We start from the raw sequence: 27,498 nt of genomic DNA on the forward strand, positions 1-27,498 counted from the left end.
AGTGAATTCAAATGAATAAAACAAGAAATAAAGAGCTAGATGTTACATCTCTTACCACAGAGACACAAAGGATAACAATATCCACTGTAATCAATTATACGTCAACACATTGGAAAATTTAGAAGAAAGGGACAATGTTAGAAAAACATTGAGACTAAATAATTAAATAAATAGAAAATATGGGGAGACAAGATGGCGGGGAAGTAGGAGGAGGCGCCTTTTAAACCTGTACTCTAAAGTGAGCTGATTACCTACCAAAGAACTCCGATCACCCATGAAATCAGCCTGAGATCAGAATTTTACATGTCTGGATCACTACAGGGGCAGAAGACGCCAATGAGCAGTTAAAGTGGAATGGGAACGCCAGACTGATATCAGAAGATAAACAAAAGTGGGAGGGAGCCACCAGAGGTGGCTGATTGGAAAGTAATACCCCTAATACGAGAGTGCCCTGCATCAGGGGACCAGCATTAATTGGAGACTGGTTGAAAGCAGTGCGAAAGAGCAAAGGATAGCAGGGTGTGTGTATGGGAGGAAATTGTGGGAATCGGGACAGCTAGAGACGGGCCTTAAGTCCCGGGTCCCAGGAAAGCCTCCACTGTTGCTGAGCCAGAGAGAGTATGACAGAGAAACCAGGTCTTGCTCCCTGAGCCACCAGCATGCCAGAGAATGCCTGGGTTCTGGCTCCTAAGAGAGGCTGGGAGCTTCACCAGCCTGCAAAATGCCAAGCCCTGCTACAGAGCCTGAGATGCGCACGCCCCTCACCCTCCTCTGAGACAGGTGCATGAAGGCCCAGCCTGGTGCTTTCGGACCATGCCAGGCTTTCAGAGCCTGAGACGCTTGCACCACCCACAGCCTCCCCTGAGAGATGTGCATGCAAGCTAGGTGCTCTTAGACCCAGAAAGACCAGGCATTCCCAGGCCGGACCAGTGGGAAAATCTCAGTGTGCAATTGCTCCTTGGAACCACTGTGGGAGTCTGGAGCTGCTGAGACAGCCACCGCTGCCATGGTTTTGGGTACAAGCAGAAGACCCTTTGCCCCCTGTGACCGCGACTCAGAACCTGCTCTGCCAGCAGCCAAGGGGGAATTTATATGCACTCTGTAACACCCACAGGGTCCCAGACTGAGGCTTCTCTCTGAGAGGGAGGTCAGGGTGCAGTTTGCTTTCCTCTAAACCAACAAAAAACATCAAAAGCAGTCAAGGCAAAAGAAAAAAAAAAGTGAACAAATATAAAAACCTCCAGAGAACAAAAGCCTGATGAAACAGGTTTCCTCAGAGCCCAACCCCTTAAGGGGGGCGGGAGGACTTAACTCAGGGAACATCATTGACTGAAAACCCACGTGGCAGGCCCCTTCTCCAGAAAACCAACCAGGAAAAAAAAAAAAAAGACGACAAGAGAACAACCACCAATATTTCATAGGACAATGTTTATTTTTAACTCGTTCCCACTATTCAGAATCGTATTTTTTTAATACAGATAATTTTTAACCTATTTACCATTACAGTGAGATGTCCAGTACATCAAATTACATAATAAACTTCTAACCTGAAATTTTTGATACATATACCTGTGTTTTCCTTTTGCATTTTTATTTTTTTTAATTTTTTTTCTAAATTTAGTTTAGTTTAGTCTAGTTTATTCCTTCTTTATTGTATTTTCCAAAATTCATATAGAGTTAAACTTCAAGGTAATCCCCTGTCCTCAATCAATGCTACCCCTATTGGAAAACCAATTTTTAATCCACCTTTATCTTAGGAAAGTTGAGTCCTTTTACAAAAATATCAAGATACATCCAAGAGGTGACAGCCGCTGCCTAGGTGGAAACGTAGGTTCCATGCCGGAAGTGGGGCTTGAACTAACAACTCTGAGATCAAGAGGCACATCCTCTACAGACTGAACTAGCTAGGCACCGCTGGAGGACATAAATATTAATTCCATAACAGATTTTATTTATTTATGGGGGAGGAGTCAAGATGGCGGAGAAGTAGCAAGCTGAGACTGCTTCAGCTAGCCGGAGATCAGCTAGATAGCTTATCTAAAGATTGCAAACACCTGAAAATCCATCGGCAGATCGAAGAGAAGAAGAACAGCAATTCTGGAAACAGAAAAACAACCACTTTCTGAAAGGTAGGACCAGCGGAGAAGTGAATCCAAAGCTACGGGAAGATAGACCCCGGGGGGAGGGGCCGGCTCCCGGCAAGCGGCGGAGCAACCGCGCACAAAATCAGGACTTTTAAAAGTCTGTTCCGCTGAGGGACATCGCTCCAGAGGCTAAACCGGGGCGAAGCCCACGCGGGGTCAGCGTGGCCTCAGGTCCCGCAGGGTCACAGAAGGATCGGGGGTGTCTGAGTGTCGCAGAGCTTGCGGATATTGGAATGGGAAAGCCGGCTACAGAGACAGAGCTGACAATAAGCTCGCAGCTCCGTGTTACCTTGAACCGGTCGCAGGCTCGGTGAGCTCGGAGCGCGGCCGGAGGTCAGGCAGACGGGAGTAACTGGGCGCTGTTCTCTGAGGGCGCACTGAGGAGTGGGGCCCTGGGCTCTCGGCTCCTCCGGGCCGGAGACCAGGAGGCCGCCATTTGTATTCCTGTCCTCTGGAACTCTACGGAAAGCGCTCAGGGAACAAAAGCTCCTGAAAGCAAACCCAAGCGGATTACTCACCGCGACCCCGGGTAAGGGCGGTGTAATTCCGCCTGGGGCAAAGACACTTGAGAATCACTACAACAGGCCCCTCCCCCAGAAGATCAACAAGAAATCCAGCCGAGACCAAGTTCACCTACCAAGGAGTGCGGTTTCAATACCAAGGAGAGCAGCAGAATTCCAGAGGAGGAGAAAGCCAAGCACGGAACTCATGGCTTTTTTCCTGTGATTTTTTTTAGTCTTGCAGTTAATTTAATTTTTTCTTTTTCATTTTTTTTTTTTTCTCGCCTTCGGGTAAAATTTTTTTTTTTAACTGTTACCTTTTTCTTTTTTAACGATTTTTTACTAGTTTATCTAATATATATATATAGATATATATATATTTACATTTTTCTTAGGTGTTTTCTTTTTTAAAAAATTCTTTTCTTTTCTTTTTTTTTTCTTTTTCTTTTCTTTTTTTTTTTTCTTTCTTCCTTTTTGAACCTCTTTTTATCCCCTTTCTCCCCACTCACGATTTTGGATCTCTTCTAATTTGGTTAAAGCATATTTTCCTGGGGTTGTTGCCACCCTTTTAGTATTTTACTTGCCCCTTCATTTACTCTTATCTGGACAAAATGACAAGACATAAAAATTCAGCACAAAAAAAAGAACAAGAGGCAGTACCGAAGGCTAGGGACCTAATCAATACAGACATCGGTAATATGTCAGATCTAGAGTTCAGAATGACAATTCTCAAGGTTCTAGCCGGGCTCGAAAAAGGCATGGAAGATATTAGAGAAACCCTCTCGAGAGATATAAAAGCCCTTTCTGGAGAAATAAAAGAACTAAAATCTAACCAAGGTGAAATCAAAAAAGCTATTAATGAGGTGCAATCAAAAATGGAGGCTCTAACTGCTAGGATAAATGAGGCAGAAGAAAGAATTAGTGATATAGAAGACCAAATGACAGAGAATAAAGAAGCTGAGCAAAAGAGGGACAAACAGCTACTGGACCACGAGGGGAGAATTCGAGAGATAAGTGACACCATAAGATGAAACAACATTAGAATAATTGGGATTCCAGAAGAAGAAGAAAGTGAGAGGGGAGCAGAAGGTATACTGGAGAGAATTATTGGGGAGAATTTCCCCAATATGGCAAAGGGAACGAGCATCAAAATTCAGGAGGTTCAGAGAATGCCCCTCAAAATCAATAAGAATAGGCCCACACCCCGTCACCTAATAGTAAAATTTACAAGTCTCAATGACAAAGAGAAAATCCTGAAAGCAGCACGGGAAAAGAAGTCTGTAACATACAATGGTAAAAATATTAGATTGGCAGCTGACTTATCCACAGAGACCTGGCAGGCCAGAAAGAGCTGGCATGATATTTTCAGAGCACTAAACGAGAAAAACATGCAGCCAAGAATACTATATCCAGCTAGGCTATCATTGAAAATAGAAGGAGAGATTAAAAGCTTCCAGGACAAACAACAACTGAAAGAATTTGCAAATACCAAACCAGCTCTACAGGAAATCTTGAAAGGGGTCCTCTAAGCAAAGAGAGAGCCTACAAGTGGTAGATCAGAAAGGAACAGAGACCATATACAGTAACAGTCATCTTACAGGCAATACAATGGCACTAAATTCATATCTCTCAATAGTTACCCTGAATGTGAATGGGCTAAATGCCCCTGTCAAAAGACACAGGGTATCAGAATGGATAAAAAAACAAAACCCATCTATATGTTGCCTCCAAGAAACACATTTTAAGCCCGAAGACACCTCCAGATTTAAAGTGAGGGGGTGGAAAAGAACTTACCATGCTAATGGACATCAGAAGAAAGCAGGAGTGGCAATCCTTATATCAGATCAATTAGATTTTAAGCCAAAGACTATAATAAGAGATGAGGAAGGACACTATATCATACTCAAAGGGTCTGTCCAACAAGAAGATTTAACAATTTTAAATATCTATGCCCCCAATGTGGGAGCAGCCAACTATATAAACCAATTAATAACAAAATCAAAGAAACACATCAACAATAATACAATGATAGTAGGGGACTTTAACACTCCCCTCACTGAAATGGACAGGTCATCCAAGCAAAAGATCAGCAAGGAAATAAAGGCCTTAAATGACACACTGGACCAGATGGACATCACAGATATATTCAGAATATTTCATCCCAAAGCAACAGAATACACATTCTTCTCTAGTGCACATGGAACATTCTCCAGAATAGATCACATCCTCGGTCCTAAATCAGGACTCAACCGGTATCAAAAGATTGGGATCATTCCCTGCATATTTTCAGACCACAATGCTCTAAAGCTAGAACTCAACCACAAAGGAAGTTTGGAAAGAACCCAAATACATGGAGACTAAACAGTATCCTTCTAAAGAATGAATGGGTCAACCGGGAAATTAAAGAAGAATTGAAAAAAATCATGGAAACAAATGATAATGAAAATACAACGGTTCAAAATCTGTGGGACACAACAAAGGCAGTCCTGAGAGGAAAATATATAGCGGTACAAGCCTTTCTCAAGAAACAAGAAAGGTCTCAGGTACACAACCTAACCCTACACCTAAAGGAGCTGGAGAAAGAACAAGAAAGAAACCCTAAGCCCAGCAGGAGAAGAGAAATCATAAAGATCAGAGCAGAAATCAATGAAATAGATACCAAAAAAACAATAGAACAAATCAACGAAACTAGGAGCTGGTTCTTTGAAAGAATTAATAAAATTGATAAACCCCTGGCCCGACTTATCAAAAAGAAAAGAGAAAGGACCCAAATAAATAAAATCATGAATGAAAGAGGAGAGATCACAACTAACACCAAAGAAATACAAACTATTATAAGAACATACTATGAGCAACTCTACGGCAATAAATTTGACAATCTGGAAGAAATGGATGCATTCCTAGAAACATATAAACTACCGCAACTGAACCAGGAAGAAATAGAAAGCCTGAACAGACCCATAACCAGTAAGGAGATAGAAACAGTCATTAAAAATCTCCAAACAAACAAAAGCCCAGGGCCAGACGGCTTCCCGGGGGAATTCTACCAAACATTTAAAGAAGAACTAATTCCTATTCTCCTGAAACTGTTCCAAAAAATAGAAATGGAAGGAAAACTTCCAAACTCATTTTTATGAGGCCAGCATCACCTTGATCCCAAAACCAGACAAGGATCCCACCAAAAAAGAGAGCTATAGACCGATATCCTTGATGAACACAGATGCGAAAATACTCAACAAAATACTAGCCAATAGGATTCAACAGTACATTAAAAAGATTATTCACCACGACCAAGTGGGATTTATTCCAGGGCTGCAAGGTTGGTTCAACATCCGCAAATCAGTCAATGTGATACAACACATCAATAAAAGTAAGAACAAGAACCATATGATACTCTCAATAGATGCTGAAAAAGCATTTGACAAAGTACACAACATCCCTTCCTGATCAAAACTCTTCAAAGTGTAGGGATAGAGGGCACATACCTCAATATCATCAAAGCCATCTATGAAAAACCCACCGCAAATATCATTCTCAATGGAGAAAAACTGAAAGCTTTTCCACTAAGGTCAGGAACACGGCAGGGATTTCCATTATCACCACTGCTATTCAACATCGTACTAGAGGTCCTAGCCTCAGCAATCAGACAACAAAAGGAAATTAAAGGCATCCAAATCGGCAAAGAAGAAGTCAAATTATCACTCTTCGCAGATGATATGATACTATATGTGGAAAACCCAAAAGACTCCACTCCAAAACTGCTAGAACTTATACAGGAATTCAGTAAAGTGTCAGGATATAAAATCAATGCACAGAAATCAGTTGCATTTCTCTACACCAACAGCAAGACAGAAGAAAGAGATATTAAGGTGTCAATCCCATTTACAATTGCATCCAAAACCATAAGATACCTAGGAATAAACCTAACCAAAGAGACACAGAATCTATACTCAGAAAACTATAAAGTACTCATGAAAGAAATTGAGGAAGACACCAATAAATGGAAAAATGTTCCATGCTCCTGGATTGGAAGAATAAATATTGTGAAAATGTCTATGCTACCTAAAGCAATCTACACATTTAATGCAATTCCTATCAAAGTACCATCCATCTTTTTCAAAGAAATGGAACAAATAATTCTAAAATTTATATGGAACCAGAAAAGACCTCGAATAGCCAAAGGGATATTGAAAAAGAAAGCCAACGTTGGTGGCATCACAATTCCGGACTTCAAGCTCTATTACAAAGCTGTCATCATCAAGACAGCATGGTACTGGCACAAAAACAGACACATAGATCAATGGAACAGAATAGAGAGCCCAGAAATAGACCCTCAAATCTATGGTCAACTAATCTTCGACAAAGCAGGAAAGAATGTCCAATGGAAAAAAGACAGCCTTTTTCAATAAATGGTGCTGGGAAAATTGGACAGCCACATGCAGAAAAATGAAATTGGACCATTTCCTTACACCACACACACAAAAAAATAGACTCAAAATGGATGAAGGACCTCAATGTACGAAAGGAATCCATCAAAAATCCTTGAGGAGAACACGGGCAGCAACCTCTTCGACCTCTGCCGCAGCAACATCTTCCTAGGAACAACGCAAAAGGCAAGGGAAGCAAGGGAAAAAAATGAACTACTGGGATTTCATCAAGATCAAAAGCTTTTGCACAGCAAAGGAAACAGTTAACAAAATCAAAAGACAACTGACAGAATGGGAGAAGATATTTGCAAACGACATATCAGATAAAGGACTAGTGTCCAGAATCTATAAAGAACTTAGCACACTCAATACCCAAAGAACAAATAATCCAATCAAGAAATGGGCAGAAGACATGAACAGACATTTCTGCAAAGAAGACATCCAGATGGCGAACAGACACATGAAAAAGTGCTCCATATCACTCGGCATCAGGGAAATACAAATCAAAACCACAATGAGATATCACCTCACACCAGTCAGAATGGCTAAAATCAACAAGTCAGGAAATGACAGATGCTGGCGAGGATGCGGAGAAAGGGGGGAACCCTCCTACACTGTTGGTGGGAATGCAAGCTGGTGCAGCCACTCTGGAAAACAGCATGGAGGTTCCTCAAAATGTTGAAAATAGAACTGCCCTATGACCCAGCAATTGCACTATTGGGTATTTACCCTAAAGATACAAATGTAGTGATCCAAAGGGACACATGCACCCGAATGTTTATAGCAGCAATGTCCACAATAGCCAAACTATGGAAAGAACCTAGATGTCCATCAACAGATGAATGGATCAAGAAGATGTGGTATATATACACAATGGAATACTATGCAGCCATCAAAAGAAATGAAATCTTGCCATTTGCGACAACATGGATGGAACTAGAGCGTATCATGCTTAGCGAAATAAGTCAAGCAGAGAAAGACAACTATCATATGATCTCCCTGATATGAGGAAGTGGTGATGCAACATGGAGGCTTAAGTGGGTAGAAGAAGAATAAATGAAACAAGATGGGATTGGGAGGGAGACAAACCATAAGTGACTCTTAATCTCACAAAACAAACTGAGGGTTGCCGGGGGGAGGGGGTTTGGGAGAAGGGGGTGGGATTATGGACATTGGGCAGGGTATGTGATTTGGTGAGTGCTGTGAAGTGTGTAAACCTGGTGATTCACAGACCTGTACCCCTGGGGATAAAAATATATGTTTATAAAAAATAAAAAATTAAAAAAAAAAAAAGATACATCCAAGAAGAATTAAAACCATTTTTCTCACTGACACTGAGAATTTATAACCACTCTCCCATCTTTTTCTTCCCCCAGTGTTTCTGTATTTTTGTTTTTGTCCTGATAGTATAGAAATCTTATACTCAGGGTTCTTTTTGATGAGTTTCTTCCTTTCTTTACATATATATATTTTTTCTCTGTAATATACTTTTATCAGTCTTTTTGTTTGTCTGTTTCTGTTTGTATACCTCATCAATCTTACCTTGGGGCCCATTTGGGCTGAACCTTCTCTTTTATCTTCCCTTTTATTCCTGTCTTCCTCTCTCTCTCTCTCTTTTTTTTCTTTTTCTATTTTTTTTCTCGTTTGAGTGGGGAACCCTGATTGCTCAGAAGCGTTCCAGGTTGCACCTTGACTGTACGATGGTCGATATATCCAGCTACATTTGTTCAGTCATCTCTCACCAAAGTGACAAGGAGGAGGAATGCCCAACAGAAGAAAAATACAGAGGTTGGGCCTTCTACAACAGAGCTAACAGCTATCAACATAGACAATATGTTGGAAAGAGAATTCAGGGTAACATTTATCCAGGCAATAGCTAGGTTGGAGAAAGCCATGGATGACCAAACATAGTTGATTAGGGCCAAACTGAAAGCTTCCAGACATGATGTTCCCAATGTTAGGGAACAGCTGAAAGCTACCAGGGATGATGTTCACAATGCTCTCAATGAGTTCCAATCTAATCTAAAATCTCTCAAAGCTAGGGTAACTCACACAGAAGAAAGAATTAGTGATCTGATGGACAAACAGAAAGGATCAGGAAGAAACCTGGAACAAACAGCTTAGAAGCCACAAAAACAAAATAAGAGAAATAAATGAAGCCACGAAATGTTCCAACATCAGAATTATTGGAATCCCTGAAGGGGAGGAGAAAGAAAGAAGTCTATAAAATACAGTGGAACAAGTTCTTCATGAAAATTTTCCTATTCTTGCAAATGGAACCAGTTTTCATGTACTAAAGGCTGAACGGTCTCCACCCAAGATTATATATTCCAGAAAAACATCAAGGCACCTGATAGTCAAATTGAGGAATCATAAATGTATCTATAAATTCTCGAAAGCCTCTAGGACAAAGAGGCTCCTTACTTACAGAGGAAACCCCATCAGAATAACGTCAGACCTATCCACAGAGACCTGGCATGCCAGAAAGGGCTGGCAAGATATATTCAGGGCACTAAATAAGAAGAACATACAGCCAAGAATAATTTATCCAACAAGACTGACATTCAATATCGATGGAGACATAAAGAGTTTCCAAGAACGGCAAGGCTTAAGAGACTATGGAATCACCACGTCAACACTGCAGGAGATATTAAGGGGGGTACTATAAAAGGTGAAAAATCCCAAGAATAGCATTGAACAAAAATATAGAGACAGTGTACAGAAAGAAAGACTTCAAAGGTAACATGATGTCAATAAAAATGTATCAATCAATAATCACTCTCAATGTGAATGGCCTAAATGCACCATAAAATGGCCAAGGATTGCATATTGGATAAAACGACAGGACCCATCCATATGTTGTCTATAAGAGACCAACTTTGAACCTAAAGATACACCCAGACTGAAAGTGAAGAGATGGAGAAGCATCTTCCATGCCAATGGGCCTCAAAAGAAAACCGAGGTAGCTACTCTCATATCAGATAAATTTACATTTTAAACTAAAGACTGTAGTCAGAGATACAGAAGGACACTACATCATTCTTAAAGATGATCATCCACCAAGATGATCTAACAATTGTAATTATCTATGCCCCCTATATGGGAGCATCCAATTACATAAGAAGACTGTTAATCAAGATAAAGAGTCATATTGATATGAATACATTAATAGTAAAAGATATTAACATGCCTCTCTCAGAAATAGATCATTGAAGCAGAAAATCAATAAAGAAACAAGAGCATTGAAGGACACATTGGACCAGATGGACCTCATAGATATATGCAGATCATTCCACCCTAAAACAGCAGAATACTCATTCCTCTCAAGTGCACATGGAACCTTCTCCAGATTAGACCACATATTGAGTCACAAAACAGGACTCAACTGATACCAAAATACTGAGATGACTCCCTGCATATTTTCAGATCACAATGCTTTGAAACTGGAGCTCAATCACAAGGAAAAGTTCCCAAGGAACTCAAACACCTAGAAGATAAAGACCCCCTGGCTTAGGAATGCTTGGATCAACCAGGAGGTCAAAGAAGAGCTGAAACAATACATGGAAACCAATGAGAATGAAAACAGGTTCCAAACAATGGGATACAGCCTAGGCGGTACTAAGGGGAAAATACATAGCCATCCAAGCCTCCCTCAAAAAAAAAATTGAAAAATCAAACCAACTCCACACATAAGAAGGTAAATAATCAAGATTAGAGCAGATATCAATGAGGTAGAAACTAGAAATACATTATAACGTAAAAATGAAACTAGAAGTTGGTTTTTTGAAAAAATCAATAAGATCAATAAACCATTGTTAAAACTAACCCAAAGAAAAGAGAGAAAGCCCAAATTCATAAAATTATTAATGAAAAAGGAGATATCACAACCAGCATCAAGGAAGTAGAAACGATCATCAGAAGTTATTATCAACAGTTATATGCCAATAAGCTTAGCAACCTAGATGAAATGAATGCATTTCTGGAAAACTATAAACTCCCTAAATTGAACCAGGAAGAAACTGATAACCTGAAGAGACCAATATCTAGTAATGAGATTGAAGGAGTGATCAAAAACCTCCCAAGAGCCCAAGACCTGACAGATTCCCTGGGGAATTCTACCAAACTTTCAAAGAAGAAATAATACTTCTACTCCTGAAGCTGTTTAAAAAATTGAAACAGAAGGAAAACGTCCAGACTCTTTCTATGAAGCCAGCATTACCCTGATCCGCAAACCAGGCAAAGACCCTACACAAAAGGAGAATTTCAGACCAGTATATCTGATGAATATGGATGCTAAGATTATCAACGAGATCCAAGCAAAAGGATCCAACAGCACATTAAAAAGATTATCCACCATGACTGCAAGGATGGTTCAACATTCGCAAATCAATCAATGTGATACAACAAATCAATAAGAGAAGATAGAAGAACCACATGGTCCTCTAAATTGATGCAGAAAAAACATTTGACAAAATCCAGCATCCGTTCCTGATTAAAACGCTTCAAAGTATAGGGATAGAAAGAACATTCCACAACTTCATCAAATCTGTCTATAACAGACCCACCGCAAATATCATCCTCAATGGGAAAAAGCTCAGAGCCTTCCCATTGAATTCAGGAACATGACAAAGATGTCCACTCTCACCACTCTTTTTCAACATAGGATTAGAAGTCCTAGCAATAGCAATAAGAAAACAAAGAGAAATAAAAGGTATCCAAATTGGCAATGAAGATGTCAAACTCTCTCTCTTTGCAGATGACATGATTCTTTATATGGAAAACCCAAAAGACTACACCCCCAACCTCCTAGAACTCATACAGCAATTCAGCAATGTCGCAGGATACAAAGTCAATGTACAGAAATCAGTGGCTTTCTTATACACTAACAATGAAAATACAGAAAGAGAAATTAGAGAATCGATTCGATTAATTATAGCACCAAGAACCATAAGGTACTTTGGAGAAACCTAACCAAAGAGTTACAGGAACTGCACTTGAGGAACTACATAACACTCATCAAGGAAATTGAAGAAGACACAAAAAGATGGAAGACCATTCCATGCTCTTGGATCAGAAGAATAAACATTTTTAAAATGTCTCTACTGCCTAGAGCAATCTATACTTTTAATACCATTCTGATCAAAATTACACCAGTATTTTTCAAAGACTTGGAGCAAATAATCGAAAAATTTGTATGGAATCAGAAGAGACCCCGAATCACTAAAGAAATGTTGAAAACAAAAATAAAACTGGGTGCATCACGTTACCAGATTTCAAGCTTTACTACAAAGCTGTGATCACCAAGACAGCATGGTACTGGTATAAAAACAGATACATAGACTAGTGGAACACAGTAGAGAGCCCAGGTATCAACCCTCAACTCTATGGTCAAATAATCTTCCACAAAACATGAAAAAAATATACAGTGGAAAAAAGACAGTCTCTTCAATATATGGTGCTGGGAAAACTGTACAGCTCTATGCAGAAGAATGAAACTTGACCATTCTCTTACACCATACACAGAGATAAAGTCAAAATGGATAAAAAAACCTCAATGTGAAACAGGAATCCATGAGAATCCTAGAGGAGAACATAGGCAGTAACATCTTCAATATCATCCACAGCAACTTCTTTCAAGATATGTCTCCAAAGGCAAAGAAAACAAAATTGAAGATGAGCTTTTGGGATTTCATCAGGATTAAAAGCTTTCACACAGCAAAGGAAACAGTCAACAAAACAATGAGACAACCCACAGAATGGGAGAAGATATTTGCTAATGACAGCACAGACAAAAGGATGATATCCAGGATCTATAAAGAACTCTCAAACTCAACACACACAAAACGACAATCTTATAAAAAAAAGGGGGGGGTTAAGATATGAACAGACACTTCTCCAATAAAGACATAAATGACTGTCAGACACATGAAAAATGTTCATCATCACTAGCCATCAGCGAGTTGCAAATTAAAACCACATTGAGATACCACCTTACACCAGTTAGAATGGCCAAAATTAGAAAGAAAATTACGTGTGTTGGAGAAGATGTGGAGAAAGGGGAACACTCTTCCACTGTTGGTGGGAATGCAAGTTGGTGCAGCCACTTTGGAGAACAGTGTGGAAATTCCTCAAGAAATTAAAAATAAAGATTCCCTATGACCCTGCCATTGCAGTCTAGGGTATATACCCCGAAGATACAGTTGTAGTGAAAAGGAGGGCCATCTGTACCCCAATGTTTATAGCAGTAATGGCCATGGTTACCAAACTGTGGAAAGAACCAAGATGCCCTTCAACGGATGAATGGATAAGGAAGATGTGGTCCATATACACTATGGAGTATTATGCCTCCATCAGAAAGGACGAATACCCAACGTTTGTAGCAGTATGGACAGGACTGGAAGAGATTATGGTGAGTGAAATCAGTCAAGCAGAGAGAGCCAATTATCATATGGTTTCACTTATTTGTGGAGCATAACAAATAGCATGGAGTACAAGGGGAAATGGAGAGGAGAAGGGAGTTGATGGAAATTGGAAGGGGAGGTGAACCATGAGAAACTCTAGACTCTGAAAAACAATCTGAGGGTTTTGAAGATGCGGGATGTGGTATGTTGGGGGAACCAGATGGTGGCTATTGGGGAGGGCACAGATTGCGTGGAGCACTGGGTGTGGTGCAAAAACCATGAATACTGTTATGCTGAAAAAAATAATTAATTAATTAATTAAAACAAAAAAAAAAGACACACACACACACACACACAAATAGAAAATCTGAATGCAGTGTTTAACAGCAAAGAAATTAAATCAGCAAGAAATGAAACTTTCAACAAACAAAATTGTAGGAGCAGATCGCTTCATTGGTGAATTCTTCCAAAAATGAAAGAAGAATTTACAATAATATTTCTCAAAGCCTTACAAAGAGCAGGAAAGGTCAAAATGCTTGTAAATTCATTTCATGAGAACAGCATTCCCATTATAGCAATACCAGACATGGATCTCAAGAGAGAAAATAAAATTAGAGGCCAATATCTCTAATAAACACATAAATGTAAAAATCCCTGAAAATTATCAAAATAAATTGAACAATATCTAAAAAGGATTATACATCATAATCAAGTTGGTTTTATTTCAATGACTCAATGATGATAACATCAACAAATCAAACAAGGTAATACATGTTAATAAATTGTTAACATGTTAATAAATTGATGATAAAAAATCATGTGATTATTTGTTCTTTGCATGTTGAGTTTGATAATTTCTTTATAGATTCTGGACACTAGTCCTTTATCTGATATGTCGTTTGCAAATATCTTCTCCCATTCTGTCAGTTGTCTTTTGATTATGTTAACTGTTTCATTGCTGTGCAAAAGCTTTTGATCTTGATGAAATCCCAATAGTTCATTTTTGCCCTTGCTTCCCTTGCCTTTGGCGTTGTTCCTAGGAAGATGTTGCTGCGGCTGAGGTCGAAGAGTTTGCTGCCTGTGTTCTCCTCAAGGATTTTGATGGATTCCTTTCTCACATTGAGGTCCTTCATCCATTTTGAGTCTATTTTTGTGTGTGGTGTAAGGAAATGGTCCAATTTCATTTTTCTGCATGTGGCTGTCCAATTTTCCCAGCACCATTTATTGAAGAATCCAATCAAGAAATGGGCAGAGGACATGAACAGACATTTCTGCAAGGAAGACATCCAGATGGCCAACAGACACATGAAAAAGTGCTCCATATCACTCGGCATCAGGGAAATACAAATCAAAACCACAATGTGATATCACCTCACACCAGTCAGAATGGCTAAGATGAACAAGTCAGGAAATGACAGATGCTGGCGAGGATGGGGAGAAAGGGGAACCCTCCTACACTGTTGGTGGGAATGCAAGCTGGTGCAGCCACTCTGGAAAACAGCATGGAGGTTCCTCAAAATGTTGAAAATAGAACTGCCCTATGACCCAGCAATTGCACTATTGTGTATTTACCCTAAAGATACAAATGGAGTGATCCAAAGGGGCACATGCACCCGAATGTTTATAGCAGCAATGTCCACAATAGCCAAACTATGGAAAGAACCTAGATGTCCATCAACAGATGAATGGATCAAGAAGATGTGGTATATATACACAATGGAATACTATGCAGCCTGCAAAAGAAATGAAATCTTGCCATTTGCGACAACATGGATGGAACTAGAGCGTATCATGCTTAGCAAAATAAGTCAAGCAGAGAAAGACAACTATCATATGATCTCCCAGATATGAGGAATTGGTGATGCAACATGGGGGCTTAAGTGGGTATGAGAAGAATCAATGAAACAAGATGGGATTGGGAGGGAGACAAACCATAAGTGACTCTTAATCTCACAAAACAAACAGAGCGTTGCTGGGGGGAGGGGGTTTGGGAGAAGGGGGTGGGATTATGGACCTTGGGGAGGTTATGTGCTTTGGTGAGTGCTGTGAAGTGTGTAAACCTGGTGATTCACAGACCTGTATCCCTGGGGATAAAAATATATGTTTATAAAAAATAAAAAAATTAAAAGTTAAAAAAAAATCATGTTAAAATTTATTGGATATAAAAAAAGAACATTTGGCAAAATTCAACATTCATTCATGATAAAAAATCTCAAAAAAGCAGACATATATGTAATGTACCTCAACACCATAAAGTCCATTTATGGAAGCCCCACAATAACATTGTACTTAACATGGAATCTACAAGCATTTCCTGAGACAAGAACACGATCATATTCCCCAGTGTTGCCACTTTTATTCAACATTTTATTAGAGATTTTAGTTGAGGAACTGAGCATGAAGAAGAAAGAAAAAAGGCATCCATATTATAAAAGATAATGCAAAACTGTCACTATTTGCAGATGACAAAATATTATATATGCAAAACCTTCAAGACGGCACCAAGAAACTATTAGAACTAATGCATAAATGATAAATTTTTAGGATACAAAGTTTTCTGTAAAAAAAACCTGGTGTGTTTATACATAATGGTACTGAGACCTCAGATGAAAAATAAACAAAGAGCAAACAAAAAACAATTGCATTTGCAATTACATCAAAAAGAACAATGGGATATTTTGCCTCCACCAGAAATGATGAATAGCCAACTTTTGTATCAACATGGATGGGACTGGAAGAGATTATGCTGAGTGAAATACATCAAGCAGAGAGAGTCAATTATCTTATGGTTTCACTTATTTGTGGAGCATAACAAAAGTCATGAAAAAACTTCTGCACAGCAAAGGACACAGTCAAGAAAACAAAGAGGCAACCCACGGAATGGGAGAAGATATTTGCAAAGGACAGTACAGACAAAAGGTTGATATCCAGGATCTATAATGAACTTCTCAAACTCAACATACACAAAACAGACAATCATATCAAAAAATGGGCAGAAGATATGAACAGACACTTCTCCAATCAAGACATACAAATGGCTATCAGACACATGGAAGAATGTTCATCATCAGGCTACATCAGGGAGATTCAAATTAAAACTACATTGAGATATCACCTTAAACAAGTTAGAAAGGCCAAAATTAGCAAGACAGGAAACAACATGTGTTGGAGAGGATGTGGAGAAAGGGGAACCCTCTTCCACTCTTGGTGGGAATGCAAGTTGGTGCAGCCTCTTTGGAGAACAGTGTGGAGATTCCTCAAGAAATTAAAAATAGAGCTTCCCAACAACCCTGCTATTGCACTCCTGGGTATTTACCCTAAAGATACAGATGTACTGAAAAGAAGGGCCATCTGTACCCCAATGTTTATAGCAGCATTGGCCATCGTCACCAAACTGTAGAAAGAACCAAGAAGCCCTTCAACGGACGAATGGATAAGGAAGATGTGTTCCATATACACTATGGAGTATTATGCCTCCATCAGAAAGGATGAATATCCAACATTTGTAGCAACATGGACAGGACTGGAAGAGATTATGGTGAGTGAAATCAGTCAAGCAGAGAGAGTCAATTATCATATGGTTTCACTTATTTGTGGAGCATAAGAAATAGCATGGAGGACATGGGGAGTTAGAGAGGAGAAGGGAGTTGGGGGAAATTGGAAGGGGAGGTGAACCATGAGAGACTATGGACTCAGAAAAACAATCTGAGGGTTTTGAAGGGGCGGTGGTGGGTGGTTGGGGTTACCAGGTGGTGCTTATTATAGAGGGCATGGATTGCATGGAGCCCTGGGTATGGTGCAAAAATAAGGAATACTGTTATGCTTAGAATAATTTAAATATAATTAAAAAAACAGGACCATTACCCACTGAGGCTCATAAATAGTATCATTATTAGTTAGCAAATATATTGACTCCCTCAAAATAAAAAGAATGCTCCAATATTTGGGAAGTCATTCCATTCACCAGCAAATGTTGGAGCCTAGGATGCAATAGGGAAGTGAAGGGAAATTGATATTCCTTCTCAGCAAAAGCAAAGGTGTCACAGTGCTCAAGAGGGGTGCATACCAGCTCTCTAAACCACAGGACTCTTCATCAATATTCTTGATGTGATGCCCTTTGGAAGCTGAGGAGTATTTTGGTAAATGACTCCTAGGTTTTTAGTGTAATGTCCTTATTTTGCAGGGATTGACTATAGGATCAATTCACTCTGTCCTAAATGAATCCCTTTGGGGCTGTCTCCTAACACACTGGAGTCAATTTGGACAGCAGGATTTAAAGAACAATGCCTAGCTTCACTAGGATGATTAAACGTGACCAATTAGAGGGTTTTTAAATTTCAATACTGCTTATAAGGTAGACTATTTTTGTAGATGGCAGGGGAAATCGACCAAAATCCCATATGGTCAGGTACAATTGGTCCAGTACCAAAATGCTGATCTGCCCATCCTAGTTGAGGTGGCCTAAAGAGACTGCTCTCCTTACAATCTACCTCTCAAGCCACCATCAGTTCAGGTGCATCAACACTTCTAGTTCTGTTTATCCACCATGTCACCTGTGATTTGTTATGTTTTCTATGTGTCCCCACCTTGTATTTCTTGTAAAGATACTGTACCTGCCTCCCTCTATCTTCCTGAATCACTTATCTCCTCTTTGTTTGCTTCTCCTTTTATGTGCCAGGTATTGAATATGTTTTGAGAGAAGTGAGTGGATGTTACCTGACTCTTGTTGTATTTGGGTTTTTCTCCCTTGTTCATTTCTAGATTTAATGGCCATGTTAAATAGAGTCAAATATCTGGTTAATCTACCTCAAGACAGGGACCTTAAGAAATATTTCCAAGCAGCTGCTGAAACTCCTTTTGTTCCAGGGAAGTTTCCTATCTTCTCAGCCCAATATGGGCTGCCAATATTCAGTTTTGTTGTTGTTGCTGTTGAGATAAAATGTGTGTCTCTTCCTTTGTTTGAGCTGACCAGCTTTAAGACACACAGTCCACCTCCTTAACCCTCAGGGACTTTCATCCTCCTACAGGCTTACTGGTGGCACCTCACAACTTTTGCCTCCATCTTCCCTTCCTGTTTCTGCATCATTATGTGTGAAGCTTGCATAACTATCCCCTATACCATATTCCATGTCTCCAATGTCATTGGCTGCTCCTAATATGCTTTTTATCAAGGAATAAAGAGCACCCAAAGTAATTGGGCCACCTCTTTATGATGTTCACCTGGAGGACATATTTAATCAAGTTGTTGTGTCCCAAGGGTTCCTTTAGACATAAACTTCCATGTAAAAACTGATAGGTATGCCAGGTAAAAACCAATACTTGGGAACAAATTGATTAACATTTAAGTGGACCCAGGTGCAACATGATTGTACTTTAATTAATTTAAGATTGTTAGCTTAATTAAGGTAGACATGTCTTTAGAGTTATAAACATTAAATACAAAACTTATATTCTGCCAAACTTTGCTAAAGATCAAACAAGCTCATGGGACTATATTGCAATTTTTCATTACGACGATAAATGAGAATAATGGTTAATTTTGTCTGTCTCAAAATTTTCATGGATAATAGATAAAAAAAACAAGTAGGTTAAATAAATGAAATATTTGGTATTCTGAATCTTTGAAGTTTTGCTAAGTTAAATGATCAATTAGATTGAATTCATTAGATAATAAAGTCTTTTTCAAATAAGAATACATTGTTGAAGGGTGATATTTAAAAAAAGTAATCTTGCCCTCAAATGAGACTGTTTCTTTGGTGACAAAATACTTCAGATAAATTTTGAGTGAAAAAGAGAACTATGTGCAATATATTAATTGTAGAGCACCACACAGACACATGCAAACTGTTCAATCTTAACTGAAGAACTTTCAATAAAACGTCCTACAATATCACTCTGAAAAACAAAAAGAAAAAAAAAAAAGGAAGGTTGTATAAGTTTTGTAAAGTAAAACTTTAGAAAACATTGTTATCTGTGCTTAAGAGTTTGGTTTCAATGGATGGATTTTAATGCACATTGGTATAAGACTAACATTCTGCTTTTCACCGTTTACAAAAAAAAATGTTTCTTTCAATCACTAGTCTGCTCTAGATAAGAAAATGTAAAGAAAGTTTTAATTTTTCTTTTTCTACCCAGTAAAACATCTTTTTTTGTTTTGTTTTTTCTTGTTCCTTTGTGGTTTCTTTTTTCTTTCTTTATCTATACCAGGGTGGGGGAAGGCTTCTATGTCTCCTCTTTATCAGGTCTTTTATTACTAAAGAGAAATAAAACTCCTCAGAGCACCAAGCTGGGTCAGTTGTAAAACATACAATTCTTGATCTCCGGGTTGTGAATTCAAATCCCATATTGGGTATAAAGCCTACATAATAAATTAATAAACAAATAAATAAATAAATACAAACTGCTATGTCGAAGGAGCTAAGTGCTGTTAACAATTATATGTTTTCCTATATAATCTCTTATTGTCACATTCGTTAAGTATAAATATTAGATTTATAATAATGTAATAGTTTTTAAACATGTGCTTTAAATTTTTTTAAAAAGATTTTATTTATTTAACAGAGAGAGAAATCACAAGTAGGCAGAGAGGCAGGCAGAGAGAGAGAGGGGAGGAAGCAGGCTCCCTGTGGAAAGGAGAGCCCAATATGGGGCTCGATCCCAGAACCCTGGGGTCATGACCTGAGCCATAGGCAGCAGCTTTAACCCACTGAGCTACCCAGGCACCCCTAAGCATGTGCTTTAAACATTCTGAGATTTTTAACAAACTTTACAAAATTACATGGTAGGTGAAGTTTTTTTTTATATTTTTATATATTTATTTGAGAGAATGACAGAGATAATGAGAGAGAGCACATGAGTGAGGTGGAGAGGGAGAATGTGGGACTCAATTTTAGGACCCCAGGATCATGACCTGAGCTTAAGGCAGACACTTAACCGACTGAACCACCCTGGTATCCCCAGGTAAAGTGTTTTTTACTAATTATGTTTGTTTATTTTGTATCTGAATTTTTTGGACAGCATTATCAGAACAATAGTGATAAACTTTGGTTGCATTTTATGGGAAAATACTGTAACTCTTTAAAAAAAATCTGAATTTTCTGTAGTTATAATATGTCCTGGTCAAAGGTAATTATTTGAATTATTAGAATATTGTGTGCCACAGAAATAGTCACATTTCCTCTTCAATTATATCATAAGAGACTCACGTATTGATATTTAACCATAACCATTTATGAAATATTTTTGTCATTTATTCTTATTTTTTTTTATTCTTTTGCAAAATGTGTTTTGAATTCAAGGAGATTCATAGAAAGGATGTTTGGCAAAAGCAAGGTACATATTAATAAAACAAACATGGGTAAGAATCTCCAAAACTAATGGGAAAGCTGCATTTAAACTTAATCAATATAAGCTTTCTACAGAGAAACAAGGGAAACAAAATAAAAATGAACTTTTGGGATTTCATCAAGATAAAAGTCTTTTTCACAGCAAAAAGAAAAATCAGTCAACAAAACTGAAAGGTAATTCATAGAATGGAAGAATATATTTGCAAATGATACTTCATTTAAAGCCCTGGTATCCAAGATCTATAAGGAAGTGATCAAACTCAATACTCCCCAAAAAAAAAAAAAAAAAACATACAAAACAGTCAAGAAATGGGCAGAACACATGAAAATAAACTTCTAGATGGAAGACATACAGGGGCCAATTAACACAGGAAAAAATGTTCAACATCATTAGCTATCAGGGAAATACAAATCAAAGTCACAATGAGATACAATTATACACTAGTTTTTAGACCAGCCAAAATTAACAAAAATAACGATACAGGGAAGGACAAGGGTAGGCAAGGATTTGGAGAAAGTGTAACTTTCTTACACTGTTGGTGGAAATGCAATCTGATATATAAACACTGAAAAACATTATGGAGGTTCCTCAAGACATTAAAAATAGAGATGTCTTATGTCCCTGCAATTTCTCTACTTGGGATTTACCCCAAAGATCCAAATGTATTGGGAAAAAAGGGGCACATACACCCAATACTCATAGTAGCCATGTCCTCAATAGCCAAAGTGTGGAAAAATACAAAAATGCCCTTCAACAGGGAGGACCAGATGGTGGGGAAGTAGGAGGAGGCGCCTTTTCAACCTGTACCCCAAAGTGAGCTGATTACCTACCAAAGAACTCTTATCACGCATGAAATCAGCCTGAGATCAGAATTATTCACGTCTGGATCTCTACAGGGGCAGAAGACGCCAGTGGGCATGTAAAGCAATGTGGGAATGGCCGGACTGATATCCACAGAGACGAGGCAAGCCAGAAAGGGCTGGCAAGATATACTCAGGGCACTAAATGAGAAGAATATGCAGCCAAGAATACTTTATCCAGCAATACTGACATTCAAATTGGATGGAGAGATAAAGAGTTTCCAAGACTTGCAAGGCTTAAGACTATGCAACCACCAAGTCAACACTGCAGGAAATATTAAGGGGGGTTCTATAAAAGAGGAAAAATCCTAAGAATAGCATTGAAGAGAAATACAGAGACAATTTACAGAAAGAGAGACTTCAAAGATAACATGATGTCAATAAAAACGTATCTATTAATAACCACTCTCAATGTGAATGACCTAAATGCGCCCATAAAAGGGCACAGGGTTGCAGATTGGATAAAACGACAGGACCCATCCATATGTTGTCTATAAGAGACCCATTTTGTAACTAAAGATACACCCAGACTGAAAGTGAAGGGATGTAGAAGCATCTTTCATGCCAATGGGCCTCAAAAAAAGTCCGGGGATGCGATTCTCATATCAGACAAATTATATTTTAAACTAAAGACTGTATTCAGAGATACAGAAGGACACTACATCATTCTTAAAAGTACTATCCACAAGATGATCTAATGCTTGTAAATATCTATGCCCCAAATGAGAGCAGGCAATTACATAAGAAAGTGGTTAATCAAGATAAAGAGTCATATTAATATGAATACCCTAATAGTAGGAGATCTTAACATGCCTCTCTCAGAAATAGACAGATCATCAAAGCAGAAAATCAATAAAGAAACAAGAGCATTGAATGACACATTGGACCAGATGGACCTCATAGATATATACAGAACATTCCACCCTAAAACAACAGAATACTCATTCTTCTCAAGTGCACACGGAACCTTCTCCAGGATAGACCACATCCTGGGTCACAAATCAGGACTCAACCGATACCTAAAGACTGAGATGATTCATTGCATAATCTCAGATAACAATGCTTTGAAACAGGAGCTCAGTCACAAGGAAAAGTTCAGAAGGAACTCAAACACCTGGAAGCTAAAAACCACCTTGCTAAGAATGCTTGGATCAACCAGGAGATCAAAGAAGAAATTAAACAATTCATGGAAACCAATGAGAATGAAGACATTTCGGTGAAAAACTTATGGGATACAACAAAGGAAGTCCTAAGGGGGAAATACATAGCCATCCAATCCTCCCTCAAAAAAATGGAAAATCCAGAACACACCAGCTGTCTCTACACCTTAAAGAACTGGAGAATCAACAACAAATCAAACCAACTCCACACATAAGAAGGGAAATCATCAAGAATAGACTGAGATCAATGAGGTAGAAACCAGAGATACAGAAGAACATATCAATGAAACTAGAAGCTGGTTTTTGAAAGAATCAATAAGATCGATGAATCATTGGCCACACTAATCCAAAAGAAAAGAGAGAAAGCCCAAATTAATAAAATTATGAATGAAAAGGGAGTGATCACAACGAACACCAAGGAAGTAGAAAAAATCATCAGAAGTTATTATCAACAGTTATATGCGAATAAGCTTAGCAACCTAGATGAAATGGATGCATTCCTGGAAAACTATAAACTCCAAAAATTGAACCAGGAAGAAATCAACAACCTGAAGAGACTGATATCTAGTAACAAAATTGAAACAGTGATCTAAAACCTCACAAAAAACAAGAGCCCAGGACCTGTCGGATTCTCTGGGGAATTCTACCAAACTTTAAAAGCAGAAATAACACCTATTCTCGTGAAGCTGTTTCAAAAAATTGAAGCAGAAGGAAAACTTCCAGACTCTTTCTATGAAGCCAGCATTAACCTCATTCCCAAACCAGGCAAAGACCCGAACAAAAAGGAGAACTTCAGACCAATATGACTGATTAATATGGATGCTAAGATTCTCAAAAAGATCCTAGCCAATAGTATCCAACAGCACATTAAAAAGATTATCCACCATGATCAGGTGGGATTCATGCCTGGGCTACAAGGATGGTTCAACATTCTCAAATCAATCAATGTGATAGAACAAATCAATAAGAGAAGAGAGAACCACATGGTCCTCTCAATTGATGCAGAAAATGCATTTGACAAAATCCAGCATCCCTTCCTGATTAAGACACTTCAAAGTATAGGGATACAGGGAACATTCCTGATCGTTATCAAATCTATCTAGGAAAGACCCACAGCAAATATCATCCTCAATGGGAAAAAGCTTGTAGTCTTCCCGTTGAGATCAGGAACAAGACAAGGATGCCCACTTTCACCATTCTTGTTCGACATAGTATTAGAAGTCCTAGCAACAGCAATCAGATAACAAAGAGAAATAAAATGTATCCACATTGGCAATGAATATGTTAAACTCTCTCTCTTCAAAGATGACATGATTCTTTATATGGAAAATCCAAAAGACTCCACCCCGAAACTACTAGAACTCATACAGCAATTCAGAAACAAGGCAGGATACAAAGTCAATGTACAGAAATCAGTGGCTTTCTTATACACTAACAATGAAAAAACAAAAAGGGAAATTAGAATATCAATTCCATTCACTAGCACATCAAGAAACATAAAATACCTGGGAACAAACCTAACAAAAGAGGTAAAGGATCTGTACACGAGGAACTACAGAACACTCATGAAAGAAATTGAAAAAGACACAAAAAGATGGAAGATGATTCCATGCTCTTGGATTAGAATAATAAACATAGCTAAGATGTCTCTACTGCCTAGAGCAATCTGTACTCTTAATGTCATTCCGATTAAAATTCCACTGGTATTTCTCAAGGAGCTGTAGCAAATAATCCTAAAATTTGTATGGAATCAGAAGAGACCCCAAATCGCTAAGGAAATGTTGAAAAGCAAAAATAAAATGGGGGCGTCATGTTACCTAATTTCAAGCTTTGCTACAAAGCTGTGATCACCAAGACATAAGAACAGACACACAGACCAGTGGAACAGAGAAGAGAGCCCAGATATCGACCCTCAACTCTATGGTCAAATAATCTTCGACGAAACAGGAAAAAAATTTACAGTGGAAAAAAGACAGTCTCTTCAATAAATGGTGTTGGGAAAAATGGGCAGCTACATGTAGAAGAATGAAACTCGACCATTCTCTTACACAGCACACAAAAATCAACTCAAAATGTATAAAAGACCTCAATGTGAGGCCAGAATCCATCCGAATCCTAGAGGAGAACATAGGCAGTAATCTCTTCGATATCAGTCACAGCAACTTCTTTCAAGATATGTCTCCAAAGGCAAAGGAAACAAAAATGAAGTTGAACTTTTGGGACTTCATCAAAATCAAAAGCTTCTGCATATCCAAGGAAACAGCCAACAAAACAAAGAGGCAATCCACAGAATGGGAGAAGATATTTGCAAAGGACAGCACAGACAAAAGGTTGATATCCAGGATCTATAAAGAACTCCTCAAACTCAACACACACAAAACAGTCATATCAAAAAATGGGCAGAAGATATGAACAGACACTTCTCCAATGAAGACATACAAATGGCTATCAGACACATGAAAAAATGTTCATCATCACTAGCCCTCAGGGAGATTCAAATTAAAACCACACCAGTTAGAATGTCCAAAATTAAGAAGACAGGAAACAACCTGTGTTGGAGGGGATGTGGAGTAAGGGGAACCCTCTTCCACTGTTGGTGGGAATGCAAGTTGGTGCAGCCACTTTGGAGAACAGCGTGGAGATTCCTCAAGAAATTAAAAATAGAGCTTCCCTATGACCCTGCAATTGCACTCCTTGGTATTTACCCCAAAGATGTAGTGAAAAGAAGGGCCATCTGTACCCCAATGTTTATAGCAGCAATGGCCACGGTTGCCAAACTGTGGAGAGAAGCAAGATGCCCTTCAATGGACAAATAGATAAGGAAGATGTGGTCCATATACACTATGGAGTATTATGCCTCCATCAGAAAGGATGAATACCCAACTTTTGTAGCAACATGGATGGGACTGGAAGAGATGCTAAATGAAATAAGTCAAGCTGAGAGAGTCATGTATCATATGGTTTCACTTAATTGTGGAGCATAACAAATAGCATGGACGACATGGGGAGATAGGAAGGAGATGGGAATTGGGGGAAATTGGAAGGGGAAGTGAACTATGAAAGTCTATGGACTCTGAAAAACAATCTGAGGGTTTTGAATGGGCGGGGGGTGGGAGGTTGGGGTACCAGGTGGTGGGTATTAGAGAGGGCACGAATTGCATGGAGCACTGGGTGTGGTGCAAAAATAATGAATACTGTTACGCTGAAAACAAATAAAAATAAATTTTAAAATGTATTGAAATTTCAGTTTTAATTTTTGCAATGAAATAGAATATATCATACTTCTTTCAATTAATCTGCATGTCTTTTCCTTTGACCAATTTCATTACATCCCTGTGGACATGTAACATTTCCATACTTGAAGTGATATTCAATCTAAGTTCAACTGCACTCATGTGAACAAAAGGGAACTTATTAAAGCCAAGAATATACAATACCCTGCCAAGGGTCATGCAACTTGTTAAGTGCAACATGGCCATGAGATCCCAAAGTTTCTGACTTGAGGATCTGTCAGCAGTGTGCAGAAAGCATTCCCCAAGGACGCACATTGACTTTTCTTTTCTGGTTCAGGTTAGAAAATGTGTTTTCATCAACTAGACTGAATAAATGAGAATGTTTTGAGATATTCTTCTTTTATTATTTACAGTTTACAAAATAACTTTGCATAGTTATATTATATTATACTAAAAATTATAGAAAAGGAAAGGGAAACATAAAGACAGTGTTGGGAAAATACTGAAAGGAGAACAATTCGGAAGTCCAGGTATTAGGAAGAGCAGAGACCTGACAATGTACTGTATAGCAAAATTATTTTTGAGTTAAATTCCAGGGTAAAGAAAAACCCAGCTGTCCTTTCATCTTACTCACCTGCACCTGGCCAGGGAAGCAGAGCCAAGAGAAGAAGGGTCCTGAAGTTGACACATAGAGGCTGCATCCCAGCTGGTGGTCCCAAGGGTGGAATATCAGACCTCTGCTCTCCCATAAGCTGTCATAGGTCCCAGTCCTGAAATCTGGTTCACTTATATTCACATAGTTTCTTAAACACTGTGAACATGATTCTCAAACAGAAAACTGGCTTGTTAGGAAACTCACATATGGGAAAGTGAAAGCACAAGTTGGACTCTGAACAAACTGACTCATGCCGTTATATATTAAAGGGCCCAATAAGGAAGATTGTTAAAGCAGAGTTAGTGATCACAGGATGAAATAAAAACTTTTCATAATGAAAAGAAAAAAAAAAGAATTTTGATTCTATCATCAGTTTAGCATCAAGATCGGTTTTGTGAATTAAAATTCAAAACCACTCTTTTGAAAATGAAATGAGTGAAAATTAAGTTTTCTTATTTGGCACAAAGCAAACACAAATTGTGTTTGCAATGTAGATGGAATTTCCTGTGCAGAAGTACAGAGGTTGGAAAGATTGCCTAGTCCTCCAATTTTAGTAAAGATCTTGATTACAATTAGAACAATTTAATAGAGGTTTTGATTTGTATTTCTTCGTCAGCAAGTGATGTAGACCATTTTTTCATGAGTCTGTTGACCATGTGTATGTTTTCTTATTTTATTGATAACTTCTATTTTGTTCTTACTATATAAAATAATTCAATTTAAAAAGATAATTCACCAAATAATTCAATGTATGGTGTGAAAAAATGAATT

At 38.4% G+C, this 27,498-nt stretch overlaps 1 protein-coding gene across 1 annotated transcript in view; it reads right to left on the minus strand.

Annotated features, from left to right (window-relative positions):
- The window catches only part of LOC101675935 (butyrophilin subfamily 1 member A1-like), a 117,065-nt gene extending 90,152 nt beyond the window's left edge, over window positions 1-26,913 (minus strand). The window contains exon 1 of the mRNA XM_045069238.1: window positions 26,707-26,913. Within this exon, the coding sequence (XP_044925173.1) occupies window positions 26,707-26,821 (115 nt within the window). The 5' untranslated portion in view covers window positions 26,822-26,913. The remainder of the gene's footprint in view (window positions 1-26,706) is intronic.
- Window positions 26,914-27,498: the final 585 nt, after the last annotated feature.

The sequence above is a fragment of the Mustela putorius genome, unplaced genomic scaffold (genome assembly GCF_011764305.1).
Source record: "Mustela putorius furo isolate JIRA1106 unplaced genomic scaffold, ASM1176430v1.1 tig00003914_pilon_pilon_pilon, whole genome shotgun sequence".
Classification (NCBI taxonomy): Eukaryota; Metazoa; Chordata; class Mammalia; order Carnivora; family Mustelidae; genus Mustela; species Mustela putorius.